Raw genomic sequence first — 24,988 nt, forward strand, 5'->3', positions numbered from 1 at the left:
CACTGCCCTATAAATGTAGTCAATTCAGGTTGTAGCCACAGTGCTGGATTTTGGTGTCCTGTCTATAAAACAATAGAAGATCCTTTGTTCGCCACTGACATCTGCTACTGGACAAGTAGGGCTATCGCTTTAACCATGGTCCAAGGATTTCTAGTGGAAATGTCGCCCAATGGAGGATACGCTAGTAATTGGCTCTTGGACAGCTTTTAATTTTGCTTTATAGAATGGAATCAAACCCTACCATGTTTATGTATTTACCTCTACTTATCGATCCCATATTGCACTTGTCTGCTGCTTTACACGCACAACCCTGTGTTTACATGCATTGAATACAGAAAAGTAGACACATCACAATTAAAGGTATGTCCCTGTGCATCTATAGTAAACCAGGTTATGTCCCCATGCACAAAGACGGAATAGACATAGACCTTCGGTGCAGCAATTCAGACATTCGCACAGCAACATCAAAGTGGTTGTGAACCTCAGACATGAACAAAGCATATCCCTCTATAGTGTGTACTTGTCTCAATCAAAGTGTTACTAAACCCACATCAGTAAAATCAGTTTGTAAATGCAGTAAAGCATGCTTGTTATACTCACTGTGGAACCTAAGGGGTTAATCCTCTGCATTGTGTAAAAAAAAAAAAAAAAAAAAAAAAAAAAAAAAAAAAGCAGTTTGATCCCGTCTTTTCTGATCCTCCCCTTCCTGTACTGGTCCCAATCCATCTGCTGATAGTACAGAGGTCTAGGAGTCACTCTAGCGATACACACTAAACTGAGCATGTGCAGAGAGTAGGGATGCACCGATACCGGTATCTGTGTTTCCCTACTCTCAAGATATCGGGAGTATTTTCACTCGGTATCGTATTGCTAGAGAGTAGGGATGCACGGATACCAGTATCGGTGCATCCCTACTCTCTAGCAATACGATACTGAGTGAAAATACTCCCGATATCTTAACTGATACTTTGTGATGCGATTTGCGTTAATGGACGCAAATTGCACCTCAAAGATTAGCATGGGATTTGACTGGGAATGCGATTCCTGTGCAAATCGCATGCGGTTTCCCCACTGCTCCTGTGTCATAGCCCGAGTTCACACAAGAGCAGTGCGGGAAACCCAGGCATCCCATGCTGAGTCTCCGTGGTAGGAGAGGAGAGAAAGCAATGGGGATTTGAAATCCCCCGCCTCTTCCTTTCCTCAATTGGCAGATATGACAGTTCCAGCTAGAGGACTTTTGATTGGTCATCACGTCACATGAATGGTAACACTTTAAGAGCACTAAGTATTTTTTCTGTCTGCTGCTTTGTTCCTCTGCTATCAGCATAAGTCACATCTGACAAGTTTTTCTGACAGAGTAAAATGGTGACAGGGATGGGAGCTCCAGCAGAGTGACAGCCTCCACTCTTTTTCTGTGAGCTGCATTGAGGGGGTCTGTTTATTCCCTCCAATCAGCTTTCAGAACTCTCCTCACTGAGCTCTGTAGAGAGTCATTTCAACTTTCTGCCTCCTTCCTTTTTTTTTTTTTTCTGAACTCTCAGACAAGGTTTATAAATTCAGCACTTTGACTGTCTTTAGAGAAGAGAAAAGTGCAGATAGACAGACAAGTACAGCGTGTGTATGTATGGAGGAGGATTTGTTGCATCTCTGTGGATCACCTGAGGCCAGGCAATTCAGTATGTAAGACTTTTAAAACCATTTTAACATGACCATTTGCTTTTGATAGGGCAAAGAATGAATTGTCATCTGTGTACATGGGGCCCCTATTATGCAGCCCCAGTGCTATAGTGAGACTGTGAGGATAGAAGCATGGGAGCTGATTTGTTTAAGTGAATGAAAGCTCCAGGACTGGAGCGGAGATGAACTGGGATCCGTGCGGGAGGCCCAAACATGGCTCATTCTTACTGGGCAGTGGAAGAAGCCATTGGGACAGTGGGCAGTCAAAGTCCTAATTGTGAAGACCACTTTAGACACTGTAAACTGCGTAGGCATAGCCCCCAGCCAGAAAATATGATTTGGACCATTCAGTTTAGTACATTCTTTTACTGTCCGAACTGTGTGAACGAGTTTTCCCAATCCAAGTTGTTGGTGCCATTTTGCAAATTTCTGATAGGGGTGTGTTTTATTTTGAGCACTAATGGTTATTTCCGGAAACATGCTTGTACACCTTCAGCATGATCAAAGCAAATTACTTACTTTTAAGTCCATGTTTTTTGTGAACCATAACAATACCATGACACACGTTCTATGTGTTGTACCAGCAGCACAAAATCACGTTACAAGTGCTCTGGTGTGTGCTAAAATAAAGAAGCAGCTGTGCTAATGTTCAAATTTAAAAAAGGTTCTAAAAGCTACACCATTGCCAGAGTGGTGTGTGTATATACTGTGGGCAGCACAGTGGCTTAATGGTTGGAACTTTTGCCTGGCAGCACTAGGTTTGTTGGTTCAAATTTCAAGCACTGCACTACCTGCATGGAGTTTGCATGTTCTCCCTGTGACTGGGTTTCCTCTGGAAACTCTGGTTTCTTCCCACACTTCAACACTTCAAAGACATGCTGGTAGGTTAATTGGCTCCTGTCCAAATTGGCCCTAGAATGTGAGTTGGTGATCTTAGATTGTACACTCCTTGAGGGCAGAGACTGATGTGGATACACAAGATATATGTAAAGTGCTGTTTAATTTGTCGGCACTATATCTGTAATAAATAAATAGTGAGGAGTGATGTAGTGATGATCGGCACCACAGGAAGAACAAGGGGATGTGTAGGGGCAACCAGCAAGAGAGGAAAATATTTAGGACAATCCCAGTGGAAGATTGCCTCTGGGTTTTTTTATGTGGTGTTTTGGTGTTTTTTTTTTTTTTGGTTTTTTTTTTTACTATAATTTTGTCACATATCAGAATAAACATATGAAAATCTGGCGCACCATGCAACAAATTAATGAATTAACATGAGCCATATTTACTAATTTGTTGCAGGAAGCGCTAATTTTTTTCCAACCGCTCCATTTCCGCCACCCCCCTCTTCCAATCCCTCCACTGGCTTCCGATTGCGCAACGGATCAATTTCAAAATCCTAACACTGACGTACAAAGCCGTCCACCATACTGCCCCGAACTACATCACTGACCTAATATCCAAGTACCGCCCAGCACGCACACTCCGCTCCTCACAAGACCTCCTTCTCTCTAGTTCCCTGGTCTCCTCCTCCCATGCCCGCCTCCAGGACTTCTCCAGGGTGTCACCCATCCTCTGGAACTCCCTGCCCCAACCCATCAGATTATCACCTACTCTCCTCTCCTTTTAGGCGCACCCTGAAAACCCATCTCTTCAGGGAAGCCTACCCCACCCCCTGCTAACTTGCTGACCTCCTCCACTCTTCCTACCACTCCATCCCCCACAGCTATCTCCTCCTGTGCCACCATCCCCTCCCTCCTAGATTGTAAGCTCGAAAGAGCAGGGCCCTCGATCCCCTCATGTTTTGCATTGTATTAGTATTGTTCTGTCACATGTTCTGTCCCCCTTTGTAATGTACAGCGCTGAGCGAACCATTGTCACTTTATAATTACTGTATAATAATAATAATAATTAGACCTATAAAAATACTTTTTTTAGGTGTATGGCAGCATTTGTTAATTTCCTTCTATGTGTATAAAGTTGGGAAAAAATTCATTTTTTTTTTTTCTTTTGCATCACGCTTTATTTTGTATACTTTTTTTTTTTGCCCCCTGACATGTTTTACTTTCACGTCTTCCTGAAATTCTCCAGCACAGATTCCGTATGGATTCTGTTTAATGTAGTAAAATGTTGGATGTTGAACCTTTTTACTTGGCAGGATTGTCACACTGTTACTATGGCAACTTCAGTTGGGATTAGGTTATGACTGTGCGCTCATGGGCAAGCTCGCCGTTGGATTCCCTAGCCACGAGAATTCGCTTCCCCCAGCAAGGAGCTTTGATAATACAGCGAATGCTCTCACAGTAAAGGGGGGGAGGTCACACAGAGTTCGGGCCTAATGGGACATCCCTGGAGATAATTGTCACCACCAAATTGGTTGTGTGAAAGGCGGCGACACTGGGACAAAACTAACATTGGGCAAATGAGATGCCATTTTTCCTGACTGGCTGCTTTGCTTGCTAATTTATACAATGTAACACAAAATGTGGAGGCCTTCAATAATTTACTTACAGATCTAATTGTAAGTGACCAGCAACAAACCTGAGCCCAGAACATTGCAGCACTGACGCAAATTGGATGTGACAGTGTTCCTAAATAGTTACTATGGTAATCGCATATATAATTAGGCCGATACCCTGAAAAAAAAAAATGGTTGATTAACATTTAAATTTGCAGCGTTACTACTGAACCTACAGTGTGAACGGTTACAGCAGTAACAAGAGTCATGAAAAAAATCCCACATGCCAGAACTGTCAAATGTCAATTTTGCCACTGTGGCCCTGTTTACGTAAGTAAGAAAAATGCAAATCTGAATCTGATAAGTGGTCAGTAAGCTGCAGTCTGAGCTTGACAGCTGATAGTAAATAAGCAGCTGAATTCCATCCTTGTCTAGGGTCTACCATGTGACTATACATTCTAGTGCTGGTCCTGGGAGAGGCAAAGGAAACTCCACTTGACAACCAATGACTGTTTTGCCTAACAGGGTAAAGGAATCCTTCCTGACCCTGTAATAGACTAATACCATTTAAAGAGGTTTTACACTTTAAGCTAGAAAATGGAGAGCCCATGACCATCCCAGCCAGCTATGATCTGCTGTCAGAAATGAGCCTCTAAGCAGCTCTGAGGCTACTACATAGGCTCCTTCGTTTTTTCCAGTGAGATACAGCCTAGCCTCTTAACATAAATCGAAAGCAAGTGAGATTCCAAATTTTTTGAGGTTTACCCTAATTTTTGCCCCATAATTGATGGTAGAGAGGGTTCTGTTTTAACACCTAATTTCATTACAAATCGGCGCACAAGCTATACAAAAAGATGGCAGCAACCCCAATTTATAACTAGTCTTTGCAGTAAGGTACACATGGAAGGGCAATATTTATTATTATTATTTTTATTATTATACAGGATTTATATAACGCCAACAGTTTGCTCAGCGCTTTACAATATAACGGGAGACAATACAGCAACAATACAGTTCAATACAAGAGGGATAGGAGGGCCCTGCTCCTTGGAGCTTACAATCTAAGAGACATTGCAAACAAATTTCCCAGCACAATTAACAGCTAGCCTGCAAACAAACCAAACTGACCCTGGCTAACTATTCACATGAAATCGGAGAGTTTTGTTGCACACATTTGCAAATATATGTGGAAGCGGCAGTGCCCATGTCAAGGTACTTCTGTATACTGCGGTCCTATCTCTATAGTTTTGAGAATAAAAGCTAATTATAAATTGGGGTGGTTGCCATCTTTTTGTATAGCTTGTTCACTGACTTGGTGAGGGGACAGATTTGACACATCAGCTGCCATTGTGCTCTTGCTGGGCCAGTGTGTCCCTGTGACTTTAACCACTTCAAGTCCGGACACTTTCACCCCCTTCCTGTCCAACCAATTTTTAGTTTTGAGCGCTATCACACTTTGAATGACATTTGCACAGTCACGCAACACTGTACCCATATGAATTTTTTTAGCATTTTTTTAAAAAGATAAAACTTTATTTTGGTGGTGTTTATTCACCACTGGGATTTTTATTTTTTTGCTGTACAAATGAAAATCCAAACATTTGGGGGAAAAGTGTTTTTTCTTATAAAATTTTGCAAATAAATAATATTCCTTCATAAATCTTGGCCAAAATGTATTCAGCTATCTTTTTAGTAAAAAAAAAAAAATAGCCCAAATTAGTTTATAACCAAAAATTTTAATTTAATAAATATTTTCACATTTTTATTTCATTTTTTTAACATACTGTCACCCTAGCAGTACAGTCACCATAGTGACACTGTACTACTTGTGGGGGGTGATGGGTTTTTTTTGTTTTTTGTTTTTTTCACACGGATTGCTTTTACACCCGTAAAAGCAATCATTTCTCCTTCTCTCTGGCTGCATTCTTGCAGATATTGAGAAATATTGTGAGAGCTGTGATTGGTCACAGCTTGTCACATGGTACAAGGCTGTTGTGAATAGCCTTGTACCATGTGACCTCTGTGATCATTCACAGATTTCACTAGTGGTAAGCAATGATGTCAGCAAGTGACATCCTGCTTACTACCATTAATGTGATCACTGATTGGCCAATCAGTGAACACATGATCGGAACCTCACACAGAGGTCCCATACAGTGATCGGTGTTCCGCTGTGTCCGGAGGACACAGCGGGCACCGGATCACGGTGCCGCGCGCTCCCTGGGAGCGCGCACAGGCAACTGATGGGGGAAAACATTTATAAATGGCCACCCGCTCCTGCAAGTGGTTAAGGATGAGTGGGCTCCCTCCGGGCAAACCTGCCCTTAATGCTCCAACTTGGGGACCCTAAAACTGTAGATGTTAGGACTGTACAGAGAAGCCTGGACTTGGGCAATGCGGCTTACACATACTGTATCTTTGTAAATGTGTGCAACTAAACCCTCTGTTTAGCTGGTAAGTGTGCTGGGAATTTTGTTTTTCGTTTTTTTTGATGCCTATGTGGAAGAACCATATTCTGAGAATTTTTTTTTTTATTACTTTTTGACAAAGGCCAGTAACACTTCTGTGCTAACTGATCGAGTCTTGCACTTTGAAGGCTTGCGTCAAGGTTCCTGAGAGCCATGCCTCTGGTCACTTTTACTAAAGCAAAGGTGATTGAATTTACTCATGGGATGCCCATGGCAGTCAAATAAAATCAACAGCCAGCTTTGATACATTACCACTAATCAGTTTCTCTTGGAAAAGAAAATTTCCTATGAGTGTCAGCATTAAACCAGCAGCAATGTTAAAGCAGCAGTAAACTGCAGCAAAAAAAAAAAACAAAAATTGTGCCCCGGGCAGTTTAAATCCTAATATTCTAGTATGCACCGCATACTAGCACATTATGACAGACTTGGCTGAAAACGAAGCCCTCCAGCAGCGCAATGTCACCGATGTAGGTGTCTCCATCTTCAACCAGTCTTCCTTCTGGGTTTGCAGGCTTCAGCAGTATGAATGGCCAAGCCGTGAGCCCTGATTATGTCATTCTTTATGGCACAGGGCTCTGAAGGAACAGCACAGGTATACCATTCCTTAAGAGCGCATGCGTTGGTGACTTCACCGGCTGCTGCCAGAGTAAATGTCTCCTAGACTGCATGTTTAGGAGATATTTACCGTACCTTTTATAGGTTTACCTATATAGGTAAAATTCAACCAAAGTAGTTTTCTCCCACTTTATCAACTATACCATGTTCTCACTGTAGGGGAATTGATGTGGTTGTGGATATAAGATAAAAACAATGGGGTTGATTTACTAAAACTGGAGAGTGCAAAATCTGGTGTAGCTGTGCATGGTAGCCAATCCGCTTCTTCAGCTTGTTCAGTTATGCTTTGACAATAAAACCTGGAAGCTGATTGGTTTTTCTGCAGAGCTGCACCAGATTTTGCACTCTAAAGTTTTAGTAAAGCAACCCTAGTGTGTTGGGGTTTATTGTTTCGTGGCACTCTTGGCCGTGATCTTTGAGAGCCATAATGGGTGACCTAAACCAGATATTTGCTCAATGAGCATTTTTCATTCTAGTAGAGTTATAGCTGGATTAGTTTTGTTATCTGAGCATATTATCAGAAAATGATAATGAGATATTCTTGCAGGACAAGGAATCAGCAAGAACACTGTTATAGTAGATACAGGATCAAAGAAACGTTAATTTACATTCAACCATCAGTATTCAATGTGCTTTTTCCTTCAGGTAGGCATTAGACTAATGTTGGTCAGACCTGCTGATTTTATTATGTGTGGTATTGGCAAAATGTATAGGTATACAATTTTATGTGATAAGTGTGCATCTACAGTGTATGCTGTAATCTTGTAGAATATGGATTGTACATGTAGGCATTCATCTGATGTCCATGTCCAGCTTTATTAATATCTATGCACTAAGCAACAAACCTTTAGTATTCATGTAATTTTGTTTTGACCATTCCTCATACAGTCATATTAACATAACAATTGAAATCAGCTGAGCATGGGCCTTTTCACATGGACATCTGATGCCCATATGTTTCTGGTCCTCCTGCGTGGAGCAATTTAGATAAATCTAAAGCTCTTTGTGTTGTCTTCTTTCTTTGTCCGTATCAGAATATTGATCACAAGGTTATATTTTCCATTGTTTTCGACTTAAATGGGATTACTGATCCTTCTGTTTTAAAGCAGAACTACATCTGAGCACTACAAACCAAAAACAATGTATAATTCATTTTTCATATTCAAAGCACTCTCTCCCTTCAGTCCATGTCTCCAGGCTTTATTTTCTGACAAATCACTTTGAAAAACAGTCCCTAGCATTTCTGTCTGTGGCCATCTTGAGTAAGGGCAGATCGTTCATGTAACATTTACTTCTTGTAAGGGCAGATCGTTCATGTAGCATTTACTTCTTGTAAGGGCAGATCGTTCATGTAGCATTTACTTCTTGGTATCTATCTGCACTTGGCTCAGGCATGCAGGCCTGAGGATGTACTTAGCTGAGAAAACATCTCCTCCCCTCCTGAAGACTCCTGGGATGTGTGACATCGTTTGCCTAAGCCCGGAAACCTGAAAGTAACTGAAGAAATGTAAAAAAAAAAAAAAAAAAATTAATTAAACCAGTAAATATGATATACTATCTTATCTATGTACTAGTGCTACCTGCATAAAGATTAGAAATGGTGAACGTGAAGTTCCACTTTGAAGGATAGAGAAATGGGATATGCCATTGCTGACTTGCTTTTGAAAGTGAAGCCTGGAATGTTCATGTATCTCTGGGGTGTCCCAGCATCTGATGTGTACTTGCTTGTTCCAGGTCAGCAGCTTGACAAGTAGTGAAGGAAGAAAAAGGATAACTGCCCTAAAGATTGCCAAATATGACTGTTCTCTTTTTTTAAAGTTACATTTCCATCTTCCATTTGCCATTAGACTTGATAGGGCAGTCCCTTATGCAGGCATAATTTAACCACCTTTGGGCAAGCTGTCTTTAGAGCCAAAGGTGGATTAGTCTAGGTAATGATGATATATTTGGCAGGTTTTACTGGGCTAATGATAGCAATTAGACAGGTTTTATGAACTATCTGATCATTTATTCCTTTATCGGACAACTGTTATTATCAGGGAGATTCCACAGACATGAGATCTTTAGTCTCATCCAGTCGATTTCAGCCAAAATGGCTGAAGTCAACATGTCTGTAGGCTGCTTAATTAGACCACATATGGAGGAGTATGTTACCCCCTCCTATGATACAGTGCTTCGGCCTAGGAGCCAGTCTTTAGATCCCAGCATTTTTGCATAACAGGGAAGGTTGGCAGCACCACTCCTAAGCACTGACATTGGGTATTTTGAGGTTGCAGCCAGAAAAGGCGCATTGGATTGTAAGGCTCCATTCATATCTGCGCGTTCCACAAAAGAATGAATATCATGCATCGCGCTTGTGCCATTATTTAATGGCATTCCAAATGCTGCCAGCTAATGTGTGATGCTCTACACCCAAAGAGTGCAGGAGCTTCTTTGGTGTGTTTCTCACTCATTCAAATGACTGGGCTGCCCTATATGTGATGTGTGAAAATGCGTGTGCACCTGACGTGGGGGTATGAATGGTGCCTAACAGTGAGTATGATGGCAGGCTTTAACCTCTTCCCAACAATGCTCTAGCCAAAAGATGGCTGCAGCACATTTGTGCAGTTCTGGGAAGGCGTCTATAGCTGTCCTTCCAGAACCGCACCCCCTGGGACGCGCATCTGGTGGACTCTGTGATCTTGGTAAAGGACCAGTCACTGTGAACCTTTACCATGTGATCAGCTGTGTCCAATCACAGCTTATCACATTGTAAATAGATTTGCAGGTTTTTGGCAGTCCTTTCCGCACGCGCTGTCATGGTGTAAGGAAGGGAGAGCCAGCAATTCTGGTAGGAGACTTTTACACTGATAATCAGGGCACTGATGATCAGAACCCTGACTATCAGTGCAGCCTATCGTTCCCATTAGTGCAGCCTCATCAGCTCACATCAGTGAAGGAGAAAAATTATTTATTTTTTTTTTCTTAGTTTTTTAGTTATAACATTTTTGCAAATTTTTTTTATTTTTTAAAAATATCTAAAAAAAAAAAAAAAAAGATCAAACTTTCAAATGGGTACAGTGTGACCGCACAATCTTCTTTTAAAGTACGACAGCACTGAAAGCTGATAATTGGCCTGCGCAGGAAGGGGGTGAAAGTGCGCAGTAAGTGGTTAAACAGGTCTTGTCACGTTGCTCTAAATGGGCAAGGTGACAAGGCCTCTTTAATGCTGGCTATAGATAATAAACTTCATTTGGCGGTCAGGGGACAAGCTGATTGCCAGCAGAGCCTTTAGAAACTCAGTTTTACACACATTTGTGTTTATGTGAATGGCAGAGGCTGGCATTTTCTCCTAAGGAACAGCAGGTGATATGCTCAAAATATCTAGGCCCTTCAATTGACATAAAAATTGTCATCTAAGGTCCATCCTGGTTTGCTCTGTTCGTACCATTAATGAAAACCCAAAAGCATGACAAGCCATTGTGTAACAGAAGATACAGCACCTTATCTCCTAATGAGCTTTAGTGTGTCGTAAAGGGATAAATTACACTTTGATTTATTCCTAATCTATATCTAAATTGATGGGGCTCCCTAAGCTGCTGTAGGGTCTGTACTCCCTGGAGGATTAACATCTGTCCTAGTGCATAGTCTGGTGTAAAACACTGATGCCGTACTGTTACTGTGCAAATGCCGAATAAATTAGGGCCACGAGAAGCTGTATCCGTTGTACATCTGCTATGTTATTAAGCTCACGCTTGTTCTGGAGGGCCAGTTCTGACAAGCAAGCACAACCGTATTTTCAGATCCGTTTGGAGTAGAAGTCTGTGGCTCTGTAGGTGATGGTAAAATGGTGCAAAAAAAACAAACAAACCGCAATCTATGTGCTGGCTTCATGTCATGTCAAGTGAAGTTGGCTTGTTGGGTCATGTGATTCTCAGCAGCTCTGCATTGTGGGTTAAGCTGTTATCAGATTCTTTATTTGCTTTCACTGATATCCATACCCAGTAAGCCATGGCATCATATGACCTGGAAGGGAGTTGAAATCAAATTTTTATGGTTGTCTTTTCGGAACAGGACAGAATTCACCCAATAACCCCACTTGATCCAGTGATAACTGAAAAATTTAGTTTTCCCTCATTACCCCACCATAAACATAGGGAAATCCCCCTACGTTTTTAAGAAAGAAAAAAAAAAACGCTTTACATATGTTGTACACTCGAATCAGTGCATAACCCTCAAGGGGTGTATAATCTAAGGTAATGTACAACATATAATATACAAAGTAAAAAGCAAAAATTTACTTAAATTAACAATAAATAATTAAACCCCCAAATAAGGATCTTCATGGCAGGATTATTTTAATGAATGTTACTTAAAAAAAAAATTAAATTAAAAACCACTTTTGAAATCATAGTCATTTGGTAAAGTTTGTGAAATTTTAGGTACTGGTTTTACATTTACTTTACTGTTTGTCTTAGTGGAGGGTTTCTTTAATGGCTACTCTGAGGTGTGTGTCTGTGTGTTTTTGTGTGGTGTTTTCTGGGGTTCTTTTTTCTTATTGGTTATGTATGTGAGTAAGTCATGGGTCTATGTTGCTCACAGCTGTCTCTTCCCCACCAGCAGTCATGGTGCAAAAGCAAAATGAAAATATTTGAATCAATTTGCATATTTTTTTGTCATAAGCGATAGAATGATAGTCGATCTAGTTCTTCTGAGTACATTTATTTTTTTCAATGAAAATGAGCTGATGAAGTGGAAATAATTAAGAAACTGGATTATTCTAACTAACAACTACTTATTATATATATATATATATATATATATATATATATATATATATTCTAATATATTATTTTTTTTTTGTGATATTTAAAAATAACATGTAATAAGTGGCATTTTATTTGATCCAACCAGAATAACACCCATGTGAAATCTTACTCTTTGTGGTGTAAATGTCATCTTTGTGGAATGCGTCCTAACTGGAGGAAAATGCTTTTGTCTTGAAGCCTGGGTACCTGTCAGGTCTACTAAGCAAAGTGAGGATGCTCTAGAGTCCCTGTATGAATCACTGCACTTAAACAAGAACGCATGTCACAGCTGCTATGTCATGGGACAGCTCCACCAGTAATCTGATTGTTGTGAGGCTCAGAAGTTAAGAAACATTCCACTTGCCTTAGCAAAGCATTCTAGCTTATTTCTTTTGTTTTTATGTTCTACTTTCCTGCCCCTTATCTTAGCTGTGTTCTGCTTGTTTTTGTACCTTTCCAGATTTAAGATAATTTGAGGTCACGTATTTTGGTTGAAAGCTACTCATCCATGGTTTAAATAAAAGAAAACTCTTAAACCTGCATTGAATCCACAGCAAGGCAAAAAATAGTTTTTGTGTTTTGTTTTTTTTGTTGGTTTTTTTTTTTTCATTTTAAAAATGGCACAATATTCTCATAACTATAAGAAAGCTTAAAGTATAACCAAAAGCAAAACTTGGAGATAGATTAGAACAACTGTCAGATTGTATTTCTGTCTGTGCCCCTGTTAAGGAAATACACTTCTCTATTTTGTCTTGCTTACCATTATCATCAACAGTGTAATTAAAGAAAATCCAAAATTTTGGGCTGTCCCCAGAAAAGTAGTAGAGGGGAAATCTTCCAATGGGGACACTAGCTCTGATGACCTTGCAGTCCCCAAGGAAATTCCCTTCATTTGCAGGAATTACCTTACTTCCTGTTTGCTATAGGACAGGATATGAAGGAAAATCTCCGCAATGGGACACAGATGGTGAAAAAAAAAATCTGACGGGTTATAACCCTCCCTTACTCTATCCAAACTGGGGAGGGAGGAAAAAAAGTTTTGCCTATAGTTCTACTTTAAGAAAATTAGGTATTTCCTGCATTATTAGCCTGCAGTTTTATTTTGTACAGATTCTTCTTCTCCCCTTGCCCACCACCTAGTAATTGAAGCAGTCCTGAGTTGAGACCTCTCACATTCTGCAGAGACCCGTATTCACCAGGCTCTAGAGTCCCCATGACATTTTCCTGGCCCATTTGGGTCCTGTCCTGCAGCTGAGCCCTGCTTGTACTCAGCCCCCCATGGGGAGGTTGAAACACACCCGTTGGATAACTCCTTCCATGCCGGATAATGCCTACTGTGCCAGATATGCAACTCCTCCATATCCCCTACCTATTTATGCCTGCAATACAAGAACTTCATCGCACAGTCAGTTCTTGTTCTCACTTACAACTCTAAGAGGGCACCAGAATCCACCTCGTGAGGTGCCCCAAGCCAACCAACAGATCATGATGAAGCCTGCAAAAAACAGACAAATATTAGGTTGGGTGGATGTGGAAGCTTTGCCTAATACTATATGCTGCCCAGTATCAATTTCCCTTAATGTCTACTTGTGGTTCTGACCACTTTTCCTCTCTTTAAGCTTTGCATGAACAAAGGTGAAGATAAATAATTGCACAACCATGTTTTAAAGGTGTGTGGTTTTTCTTTTTTTGTTTTTGGTATTTTATTTGAGGCTTTGGTATGTGGTATTCCAGTTGGGCATCAGTGATGTGTTTTACAGTCTGGAAATTGTACAATGCATGGATGTATAATCTTGTGGTTTTATTGTATTCTTCCTTTTTGTCTACAGTAACTTAGGGTAATTTGGTAGCCAGAAAAATGTGCTTGGTCCTCTTTACCTTTATGGACTCATTCACACATGGATGAACACCAGTCACCTCTGGGGCACACAACCAAAACGGTGCCATTTTAGCTTCTGTTTGGATCTGCATTTGCCCTGGAGCTGCACATATGATAAACTGTGACACTCTTGGTTGAGAGCTGACATAGGCACACTGGTAACTGTGATAATTATCACCATAGACATTCTTTTAAAGCAAATGTTTTGGAAAACCGTTTAATCAGTGGGTTTAGATCCACTTGGTCATACGGCCATGCAACTGGCAGTTTCAGAAGGACACCAGCAATGGCAGTTCCCATAATTGTTTCATGGCAAGCCACATTAAGCTAAGCAGCACAATGACATCACTCACATGGGGGTTTTGGCCACATTAAAGAAACCTATCTGGATTGAGATATGAAAACTGCCATTGCTGATCTCTCATTAAGGGTTCATTCACACTATACGTGCAGTAAAAATGATGGAAACGGACGTGCAGATTTCACCTGCAGAGACATCGGTTTACATCAGTTTTCATGCGCTTCAATGAGTTTTATATATGTTGCATATTCCTGCACAGAAAAAAAATCTGTACATGATACTTGTGTTGTGGTGTGAACAGGACACATAGAGAACAAATGAGTTGTGTGGGTTTTTTTTTTTTTGGTTTTTTTTTTTTTCTTTTTTTGTGCCCTTGCAGATCTCATGCAGAAAAGCTGACATCACTGCATCATGGTGTGAACAAGCCCAAAAGGTTCCAAGGCTGTCATCCTTATTTTTGCTTTACTAGTACGAGTTACTGACCCAGGAGAAATTTGTAGTCAGTGAAGTCCTTCAAACCTGACCCACATTTTTGTTCTTGGTCTGTTACTAGGTATTGAAGCAAAATATGAGGATTTCAGCCCGAGGGCTTGGCCTTTAAAAAAAAAAAAAAAAAAAAAAAAATCAGGTCAGCGGTGACCATTCCAATATTCCTTTTCCAGGAGCTTCCTTTTTAACTCAAGCCACGTATGCCTCCCCTACAGCTATCCAGTATCCGCAATGTCCCTTGTTGGAGTAAACATTTTCTCCCTGGCTTTCACTGGGTGTCAGGTCTTTGGCCAACTTGATAGGCAGCCATGGGATGGCATTACTCCTGTGCATGCGCAGGATTTTATTCATGCTGGCACACAGACACAGTGCTGAGATCATATCCCGAGTTGCGCATACACAGCTCAGTGTACATTGTAAAGAAGAGTGCCAACAGACCAGTAAAGCCAGCCATACTGTAGATAGTTCAACTCTCGGCCGGTTCAGCAGGGATTGTCGAGATTTGAACCATCTGTGGGCAGGCTGCTTTGTACCCAAGTCAATTGTTGTATGACTTGGGTACAACCATGTTGAATTTTTACATGAGTTTATTGCCAGTGGCTATAGGTGCTAGCAGCAATCACTGTTTTCTCCTGGAAGGGACTGCTCCCCCCCACCCTTGCCAGTAAAACACCATAGCTCTGCGGGAGCGATCTCCCCATCTGCACTGACTGTATTGATGGGGAAATCGATTGACTTTCATTCCTGCAACCCGTATTTGCAGGAAAGAAAATCGCATCGTCTATGGCCTGATTACGTTTGTCACAGAAGAGACATGCTTTGTTGCCTGTAATAAAAATAAATAGCCTGCCTGCTTCCAGTATGTTGTTTTTAATACTTTAGCTTCACTTTAATTCAGTACACATTAGGCTGACGTTGGCTTAGCCCAGCAATGGGCAAACTACGGCCCGCGGGCCGTATACGGCCCGGGGGACCTTTTTAATCCGGCCCGTGGAGCTAGGCTCCCGCTAGGCTCCTCTCACAGTCCGCCCTGAAGACCGGTGTAGCATGAAAATCTGTCTCCTATGAGGATCTGTCCCCCTCGACGTATCTGCGCATGTGCCGGAGATCGCCGATCGGCTGCTAATGCCTGAAACTGGCACATGCGCAGATACGTCGAGGGGGACAGATCCTCATAGGAGACAGATTTTCATGCTACACCAGAACGGCGCGGGAACACGGCGAGAGGAACGCGCGGAGCAAAGGTAAGTGAATTGACACAGGGGGGACTTGGGGGCTTAATATGGGGAATGAATTACTATAGGGGGGATGAATTACTATAGGGGGGATGAATTACTATAGGGGGGATGAATTACTATAGGGGGGATGAATTACTATATGGGGGATGAATTACTATGGGGGATGAATTACTATATGGGGGATGAATTACTGTGGGGGATTAATTACTATGCTTACTATGGGGGAATATTACTATACTTACTATGGATCACACATACACATCATTCATCTACTCTTGGTCCGGCCCCCGGGTCCAATATATGAACCCATTGCGGCCCTCAAGTCAAAAAGTTTGCCCACCCCTGGCTTAGCCTCTTGTATTTCATTTCTAGGCAGACACTTGGATTGTATTGAATTCTTTGAATTTTTTGTCATCATTTATTGTAGATGGAGGTGTGATACTTCTAATTAGCTGTGCTTATTACTCCATAGTGATTGTCTGTCTGAGTTGTTCCGCTTTTTGTAAATTCAAAATGAAAGGAATGGAGCAAAATGTCTTTTAAAATGGTGTGTCGGGCTCTGTCAGGTGCACAAGGGCTGACCGTACTGTGTCACTTCCCTTCTGTCACCTACACAACAGCCCAGAGCAGCTGACTCTCATGTCCTATTTACTCTGGTGCTTCCACAGAGCATTGCTCTTTTCCTTCCTGACTCAACATCACACAAGCGTTGGCTCAGAAACGCCTATTGCTGAACATTGCAATGACAGACCAACCTGCTGCTGTGTGATTTGTTTTTCAAAAGACCATTGTGAGTAGATACAAAAGATTTGTGTTCTATAGAATGTATTGTGGATGCTTGCAACTGGATGAATACAAAAATTCTAAGACTGGGAACTAAAGGCGGATAATGCTGTTTCTGCCCATAGGAACCAGGTACTTTGCACTCCTTGTCCAATTATCTCTTGTACATTTGGAATGATACTTCATCCTGTATTGTACGAAGTGTGTCCAGAAAGTAAGGAGAATATTTCAAAAACATTATTTTTACTGAAAAATTTTACAATTGAACATTGTTTCCTTCAAAGTATGTACCTTGTGAGTGTACACATTACTCACAATGATTTTTCCATTCTTCATAGCATCCCTAGAAGTCTTCAAGTGGGATGGCGTTCAGAGTCTGTGTAGTTGCTCTTTGGACGTTATCCACACTACCAAAACTGTGTCCTTTCAAACCCTTCTTCATCTTTGGGAATATGAAAAAGTCGCAAGGAGCCAAGTCAGGCTATAGGGTAGATAGGGAAGCACAGTGATGTGTTTTTCAGCTAAGAACATTCTGACAGCCGAAGCACTGTGACTCGGTGCGATGTCGTGATAAAGGATCCAAACTGAGACGATCTCAGGACGCACATGAAAAACTGTGTCTCAAGCAATCAAAAACTTCCAATTAAAATGGTTGATTCACAGTAGGTACAAATTCCTTATGGATCATTCCATGTGAATCAAAAAAAAAAGGGCCATTGATTTGACCTTTTTTGATTTGCTCACTTGAGCTTTCTTGGGGCAAGGTGACGTGAGTGTGTGCCATTCTGAACTTGGGATTATACTGAAACACCCAGGGTTCATCTCCTGTGGTCACTCTACCCAAAAAGTCAGGTTCTCTTTCCAAATGGACCAACAGGTCTTGGCAAACGAGTTGACGGTGTTCCTTCTGATCAGGTGACAAGGTCTTTGGAACAAGTTTTGCACACACTTTTCTTGATTTCATGAACAATTGACTTGGTAATTCCCATTTCCTCTGCAATCATTCTGATAGTCAGCCGTTGGTCACGGTTGATAACAGACCTCACTGCATCTCCACACTGATCCATTTTTGACAAAGAGGGGCATCCCGATCATTGTTTGTCTTCAACACCTTCTCGTCCTTTCTTGAAGGCTTTGTACTATCAGTACACTTGTGCAGATGATGGCGCAGCTACTGCATAAGCTTTCCTCACCATTTCCAACACACTTTTACCCAATTTCACACACAATTTTACCACATACTGCTGTTCCAAACTCACTTGCATTTTTCTTCACACTAGGCACTTGAACAGGCGGTCTCAACTCTGACAGGGCTGGAATGCAACTGGTCAGTGTTCTAATGTATATCTGGCACCTCTCCCCAAGTGACTTTGGACAGCTTTTCCCTTCACAGAGCCCTTCTTGAGTGTAGGAACTTCATTCTCATTCTCTTCTGGACACACCTTGTATGTAATTAAATATTGGTTGAGTCAAGGAGAGGAGATGGTTAGGTAAATTTTATTATCCATTCAAGGACATAAGCTCATAGATCATTTTTTTTGTTTTGTTGTTGTTTTTTTGTTTTTGCTAGTGTCCACCTCCCTGAAGGCAGCATTATAACCCACATGTCTAGGGTTTATTATATCTCTTAATGGAGAAAACAGATTTTACAGTAGGTACAGAAATCTTATTTTCAAAATATTATCCATTTAGGTAAAATTATAGACATTTGAGTTTTGTTGCAGTATTCAAGAAATGGACAGCGCCAAAAAAACTCACTTCTGTGATTTAAGATATCCCTGTTTCCTTCAATACACTAACCAAAAGATTTTTGTATTATAACATTTTCCTCAGAGTGACTCAGGGATATATTAAATAGTAGACATGTGGGTTGTTGCTGCATTCAGTAGGTGGACACTAGCAAAAAACACACGCCTATGGTTTACTATACCTGTATCCCTCAAAGGACTACATGAAAAAGATTTTAGGATACAAAAACTTTTTTTTTTTTAGCAACAACTGGTACTTATTATCATTCTTTCAGCACATGAACACATCTATCACAGTATTGTATGGGTAAAAAGTGTCCAGGCAGAGACTCGTAGGCAAGTTTTTAGTAGAGTAAAAAAATTCATAATACATCAATTGTTGGCAACTGTCAGGTTACTCTGGCTTGTGTAAATCACATTATTAAACTTTGCTAAACACAAAATTAGTCAGGGTGCTAGGGGTGGAGGGATGGGGGATGTTCCTTAGTTGCCAGTGGGGTTATCTGTTTAAGCAGCATTTTGATTGTCAAAGTAATCCTCTTTGTGCAGAAAATGAGACTATTTTCTATTTGGCTAGCTGTGACTTGCAGCAATCAGACTGATACAGCATCAGTCTTCCGTCTTCTCTAATGGATACATAAAAACAGAACTTTGCTTTGATATCAAAATTTGCTAACCGTGCAGCTCATGCAGGAGCACAGCAGGAAGGGGAATCAAAAGGCTGAGCTGGTTCTCCCTGGTTTAGACTTAGACCCCCCCCCCCCCCCAGTCTTCCTTCCAAGTTCACTGGCTCCGGTCCTTTGAATGGCCAAGCCACAATGACGTCACTCCCACACGAGAGTCACTGTTTACAGCAGACATGCATACCCGTGCCGTCCCTTCAGAGAGCATGGACTGGTGATGTCACCGGCTACATCCAGTGTGAATATCTCCTAAATGCAAATAAAAAGATGGCCATCACCCAAGTCTATAACTGGCTTATATAGCAAGGACACATAAACAGGCATCACATAGCAAATAAAGGGGAGAAAACAATGTTCTTGGACAACTTGCCAGCCAGCTTGCCAACAACCGAATTAACCTGTCTAACAGTATGCGTTTATAACAGGGGTTTAGTTAGCACACATTTGCAAATACATACGTAAGCCACAGAGCCACATCACAGCACCCTGATATTCTGTGGTCCTAACTCTACAATTTCTGAGAGACCCCATAGTAGAGGCACATGTATTTAATGGATAGATCAAGGCCAGGTGGACCTGAGGGAGCCCACCCCTCTTAAAGGCAAAGGAGTGCACAGGACCCCAGCATATAGCACAATGGCAGCCAGGGCATCCTAGTGCACCCACTTGCCTAAACTCCAACTCTGCAAGTTTAGGAGCTATTCACTCTACCTACAGGTAAGCCTTAATTTAGGATAACCTGTAGGTACAACTTCAAAAGTGGAGTTTGCTACCGCTTTAGGCTGCCCATACACCATTAGAACTTTTTTGATCAAAAGTTCATGCAAAAATTTGTTTGTCACAGCATTCAGTAGTACTGTTATGATCTCGACAAATTTCTTATGAAAACCCTGAAAAATTGCCCTTTTTTTCTTTTCTTTTTACCTAGGGTTTTTAATTCTGCATTCGATTCAGGAAGTGCATGTACATTACAATAAGTGTGTGTGTGTGTGTGTGTGTATATATGTAATTTTTGTGTGTGTGTGTGTGTGTGTGTGTGTGTGTGTATATATGTAATTTTTGTGTGTGTGTGTGTGTGTGTGTGTGTGTGTGTGTGTGTGTGTATATACACACACACACACACACAGCTCAAAAAATGAAATAGACACTTTGAAAACACATCAGATCTCAATGGGGAAAAATATCGTGCTGGATATCTATACTGATATGGACTGGGTAATGTGTTAGGAATGTAAGGATGCCCCATCATTTGATGGATATGAAAATTACCAACCTACAGAGGACTGAATTCAAAGAGACCCCTAAAATCAAAGTGAAAAATGATGCAGCAGGCTAGTCCATTTTGCTGAAATTTCGTTGCAGCAACTCAAAATGGTACTCAGTAGTTTGTATGGCCCCCACATGCTTGTATGCATGCCTGATGCCTGACAATGTCGGGGCATGCTCCAATTGAGACGATGGATGGTGTCCTGGGGTATTTCCTCCCAGATCTGGACCAGGGCATCACTGAGCTTCTGGACAGTCTGAGGTGCAACCTGGTGACGTCAGATGGACCGAAACATAATATCCCAGAGGTGTTTTGATGGATTTAGTTCAGGCGAGCGTGGGGACCATTCAATGGTATCAATTCCTTTATCCTCCAGGCACTGCCTGCATACTCTCGCCACATGAGGCCGGGCATTGTCGTGCACTAGGAGGAACTCGGGACCCACTGCACTAGAGTAGGGTCTGACAATGGGTCCAAGGATTTCATCCCGATACCTAATGGCAATGATGGTGCCATTGTGTAGCCTGTAGAGGTCTGTGTGTCCCTCCATGGATATGCCTCCCCGAACCTTCACTGACCCACCACCAAAACGGTCATGCTGAACGATGTTACAGGCAGCATAATGTTCTCCACAGCTTCACCAGGCCATTTCACGTCTGTCACGTGCTCAAGGTGAATCTGCTCTCATCTGTGAAAAGCACAGGGCGCCAGTGGTGGACCTGCCAATTCTGGTGTTCAATGACAAATGCCAATCAAAATCAATGGTGCTGGGTAGTGAGCACAGGGCCCACTAGAGGACGTCGGACCCTAAGGCCACTCTCATGAAGTCTGTTTCTGATTGGTCAGAGACATTCACACCAGTGGCCTGCTGGAGGTCATTTTGTAGGGCTCTGGCAATGCACATCCTGTTCCTTGTTGCACAAAGGAACAGAATACCGATCCTGCTGATGGGTTAAGGACCTTCTATGGCCCTGTCCAGCTCTCCTAGGGTAAATGCCTGTCTCCTGGAATCTCCTCCATGCTCTTGAGACTGTGCTGGGAGACACAGCAAACCTTCTGGCAATGGCACGTATTGATGTGCCATCCTGGAGGAGTTGGACTGCCAGTGCAACCTGTGTAGGGTCCAGGTATCTCCTCATGCTACCAGTAGTAACACTGACCCTAGCCAAATGCAAAACTAGTGAAAAACAGTCAGAAAAGATAAGTAGGGGGAAAAAAATGTCAGTGGTTTCCACCTGTAAAACCATTCCTGTTTTGGGGGTTGTCTCATTGTTGTCCATCTAGTGCACCTGTTGTTAATCAGTTTCAGCTGCTTTGGTGTCAAATTAACAACACCCTCTGCTACTTAACTGACCGGATCAATATCCCAGGAGTTTAATTGATGAGAGAGGTTTCCGTTCTGTGGTCAAAAACAATCACTGATTTGGATACCATTTCATTATTAGAAAATTGAACAAACTTTGCATTTTTTTGTAAATTAAATTATAGTATGCTAAGCTGGAGTAGCCACACTACTCTATGACAGGTACATGTGCATCTATTTGAATTTTAGCTCCAAACTGCAAACACTGTCTTTTCACGGACATCTGTAGCTTTTCCAAAGTGATGCTGGGGTTGTTACGTGGTTTCGTTTTAATTCCAAATCGTGCTTAGCGGGGTTTTAATTTAAGCCACATGCAATTAATCTCATGATTGTTGGGGAGGATGTGAGTAATGTATTGATTATTTTTGTTTTTCAGATCAACCCATAATGAAATGGAGAAAAACAGGTACGTCCAGTCTTTTTACAGGTTTATTCATTTGTTGGCAGCAGCACAGTGACTTGTTTGGTGCACCTGCTGACAGTCTTGTCCCAGCCTCCTCCTGCGTCCTCCCTCTTTCCTGCTTGTCGCATCTCTCTCCAGTCTCTGCTTTGAGTCATTAGAGCCGAGCTGTGTCCTTCCCTTTCTCTGTGTGAATGTGTGTTTGTTTTTCTTCTATCCCCAATACTACTCCACCCTAATAATTGGTATAATTAGCGAGTAGGCTTGGAAGATCATTTTGTTAGGTTTTCGTACTTGTTTGTGAAACTCAAATTGAGATCAATTTGAAACTCTAAAAATAAGTTTGTTTTCACGCTAAGTTTTGTTTAGCACATTTCAAATTGCAAATTGGTATTGTGAAAAGACATTGCAGTCTGGTTCTTGGTCATGATTTGTTTATGGCTCAGAACTGGAAAATATATTTAGCTGTTGTGATTATTTAAATGGCCACTAAACCACGATTTGACATTCATATTTGTACTAGTTTGTTTCCATAGTTAAAATAAGGCAGATCACTGTAGGATTTTTAGGTTCGAATCTGTGTTCACTTTTATTGCTATGTGTTTCTGCATTGGGGTAATTTTCCTCTTGCATCCCGTTCTAGTTAAAAGATGTGACCAAAATGGGAAGTTGCATGAAAATTTCCCAGTGGGGACACAGATGGCAATAACAGAAGCTCCAACTGTTCCCTACACTATCCTTTGAAACTGTTTTTATGGGAGTTGTGTTTTTGAGCTTTCCAGTAACTTAATACAGCATATTACATTACTAGCTTTTTCAGCATCCAATCACACTGAGCGTGAGCGTAGCCAGGCAACTTCAAAAAGCTTTTTTTTCTTTCTTTCTTTTGTACCTGTGACTTGCCTGTTAAAGTCTTATAAGGCGAAAATCACATGAAAATCACAGTAAAACTGGCCCTTTGTTTAGAAAGTTTGGTAATGTTCAGGTCTATGGGAACCACTTTAAATCAGATATATCGGGTATCAGTGGGAAAAGTGGCCCTAATATTAGTTGTCAGTAGGAAAAATGCATCCCTTACAGTGGTGGTGAGCGTTGTCAAATTTTCAGGCAGCTAGGATTGGCCCCAGAATTCCATCAGATGGTAGGTTAATCAACCACAGCCCAGTGAAGCCCCAGCAACCTCTGGAGGAACCCTAGGGTTTCTTGGAACCCTGTTTGAGAATGGCTGTATTAATGTGTTTTTTAATGTGTCCTGAAATGTGATTTGCACATGCATTTTGTTCACTTATATTTTATACTTTATAAAACCATCTTAAGGTTATTGAATTACTGCTGCAGAATTGTAATTGTCCATTGCATGTGTTTTGTCTATTTTTAATTTTTTTTGTATTATTATTGATTGATTAACTTAATGAAATACTCTTCTAAGCAAAACTGGATGTTTCCAATTTTATGTTTCATGATCATCTGATCATGTCCGTTATTTTCTGTCTAAACCTTTCCTGTTTTGTGTTTCTCACCTAGGCGAGCTCATTTACGGCTATGTCTGGAAAAGCTGAAAGTATTGGTACCCTTAGGACCTGATTCCAATAGGCATACTACATTAAGTCTCTTAACAAGAGCAAAGTTGCACATAAAGGTAAATTCTTACATCGATCTGATATCTGGCGCTGTGGATTCTCGGAAATTTGGTGTTGCTTTCCGTTGATGTAGCTACATTTTATTTTCCGCCTCCTTTTTATCTTTTGTAGAAACTTGAAGATTGTGACAGAAAGTCACAACACCAAATAGAGCAGCTACAGCGGGAGCAGCGACATCTAAAAAGGCAGCTAGAAAAATTTGGCGTTGAGAGGATACGAATGGATAGTATAGGATCCGCAGTATCTTCCGAGAGATCTGATTCAGATCGAGGTTAGTATCCATTACACAGCAACCTGACTCCTCCTAAATGAAATGATTTTGCTTGATTTTCTGTATGTCTGTCACTTACATACAATAGCAATAGGCATTGTGTAAGCTAAACAGATATTTACAAAGAATTCCTGGTCATTGATTACACAAGAGACTTCACAGAACCAGAAGAAAGAAAAGGGTGCGTGTTTACTGTTCAGTGGTGACTATAGCAGATTATGGTTACCCCAAGACATCAGCACAGCTGCTTATAGTCTACACTGAAAGCACATGTTGACATGGTGACAACACAGGACTGCAAATGGAAAACGAGATCAGGCATTGTCACCTTTATGATAGAAAGCACCTGATTTAAGTTTGCTATATACAGATTATTTTTTTTTTTTTTGTTTAGCCAGTAAGATATTCCTCCATCCAAGCTATACAGCGTTAATGATGGTATTTCCCACTGTGTCTATTGTATTCTGAAAGCCAATTCCATCAGCTGTCAGAATACGCGAACAGCGACTGAATCTGATTGGTTGCAGTTGCTGTTCTGCTGAAAATTCTCCATTTGGCTCCTTTTGTGTTTTTTCTAATGAAAAATGTCAGGCTGAAAGGTTGGTGTCAGGGCCACCCATGCAGCAAACTTCATCTGGTATAGTGTAAGGCCAGCTTAAGGACTTTTTTGTGGCAGGATTACCTGGTTTTATTTTCATGATAGCGGCAGATTTATAATTGCATTTTAAATTCAATTTATTCTGAAATTACATTTAGAATTTTAATATTGAGATTTTAGTATTGAAACCAACTTCCTCACCTTGATTCTGTTAAATGAGCAACACTGCAGTTCACACCTGCCCCTGTTTGTAATTCTTGACCTGCAATGCATGATTTTCCTGATGAAAGGTTTAAGGTGCAAAGACTCCCCACAGAGAAGTACAT

General features: G+C 41.2%; 1 protein-coding gene across 2 annotated transcripts in view; it reads left to right on the forward strand.

The window, feature by feature from the left end:
• Positions 1-24,988, forward strand: part of MXD1 (MAX dimerization protein 1) — a 41,755-nt gene that overhangs the window by 7,426 nt on the left and 9,341 nt on the right. For both annotated transcript variants that reach the window (XM_089687178.1, XM_089687179.1), the window contains exons 3-5: positions 22,130-22,159; positions 23,678-23,792; positions 23,905-24,064. In XM_089687178.1, the coding sequence (XP_089543304.1) occupies positions 22,130-22,159; positions 23,678-23,792; positions 23,905-24,064 (305 nt within the window). The remainder of the gene's footprint in view (positions 1-22,129; positions 22,160-23,677; positions 23,793-23,904; positions 24,065-24,988) is intronic.

This window comes from Staurois parvus, unplaced genomic scaffold, assembly GCF_062004578.1.
Source record: "Staurois parvus isolate SC_StPar_1 unplaced genomic scaffold, SC_StPar_1.0 ptg000420l, whole genome shotgun sequence".
NCBI classification, from domain to species: Eukaryota; Metazoa; Chordata; class Amphibia; order Anura; family Ranidae; genus Staurois; species Staurois parvus.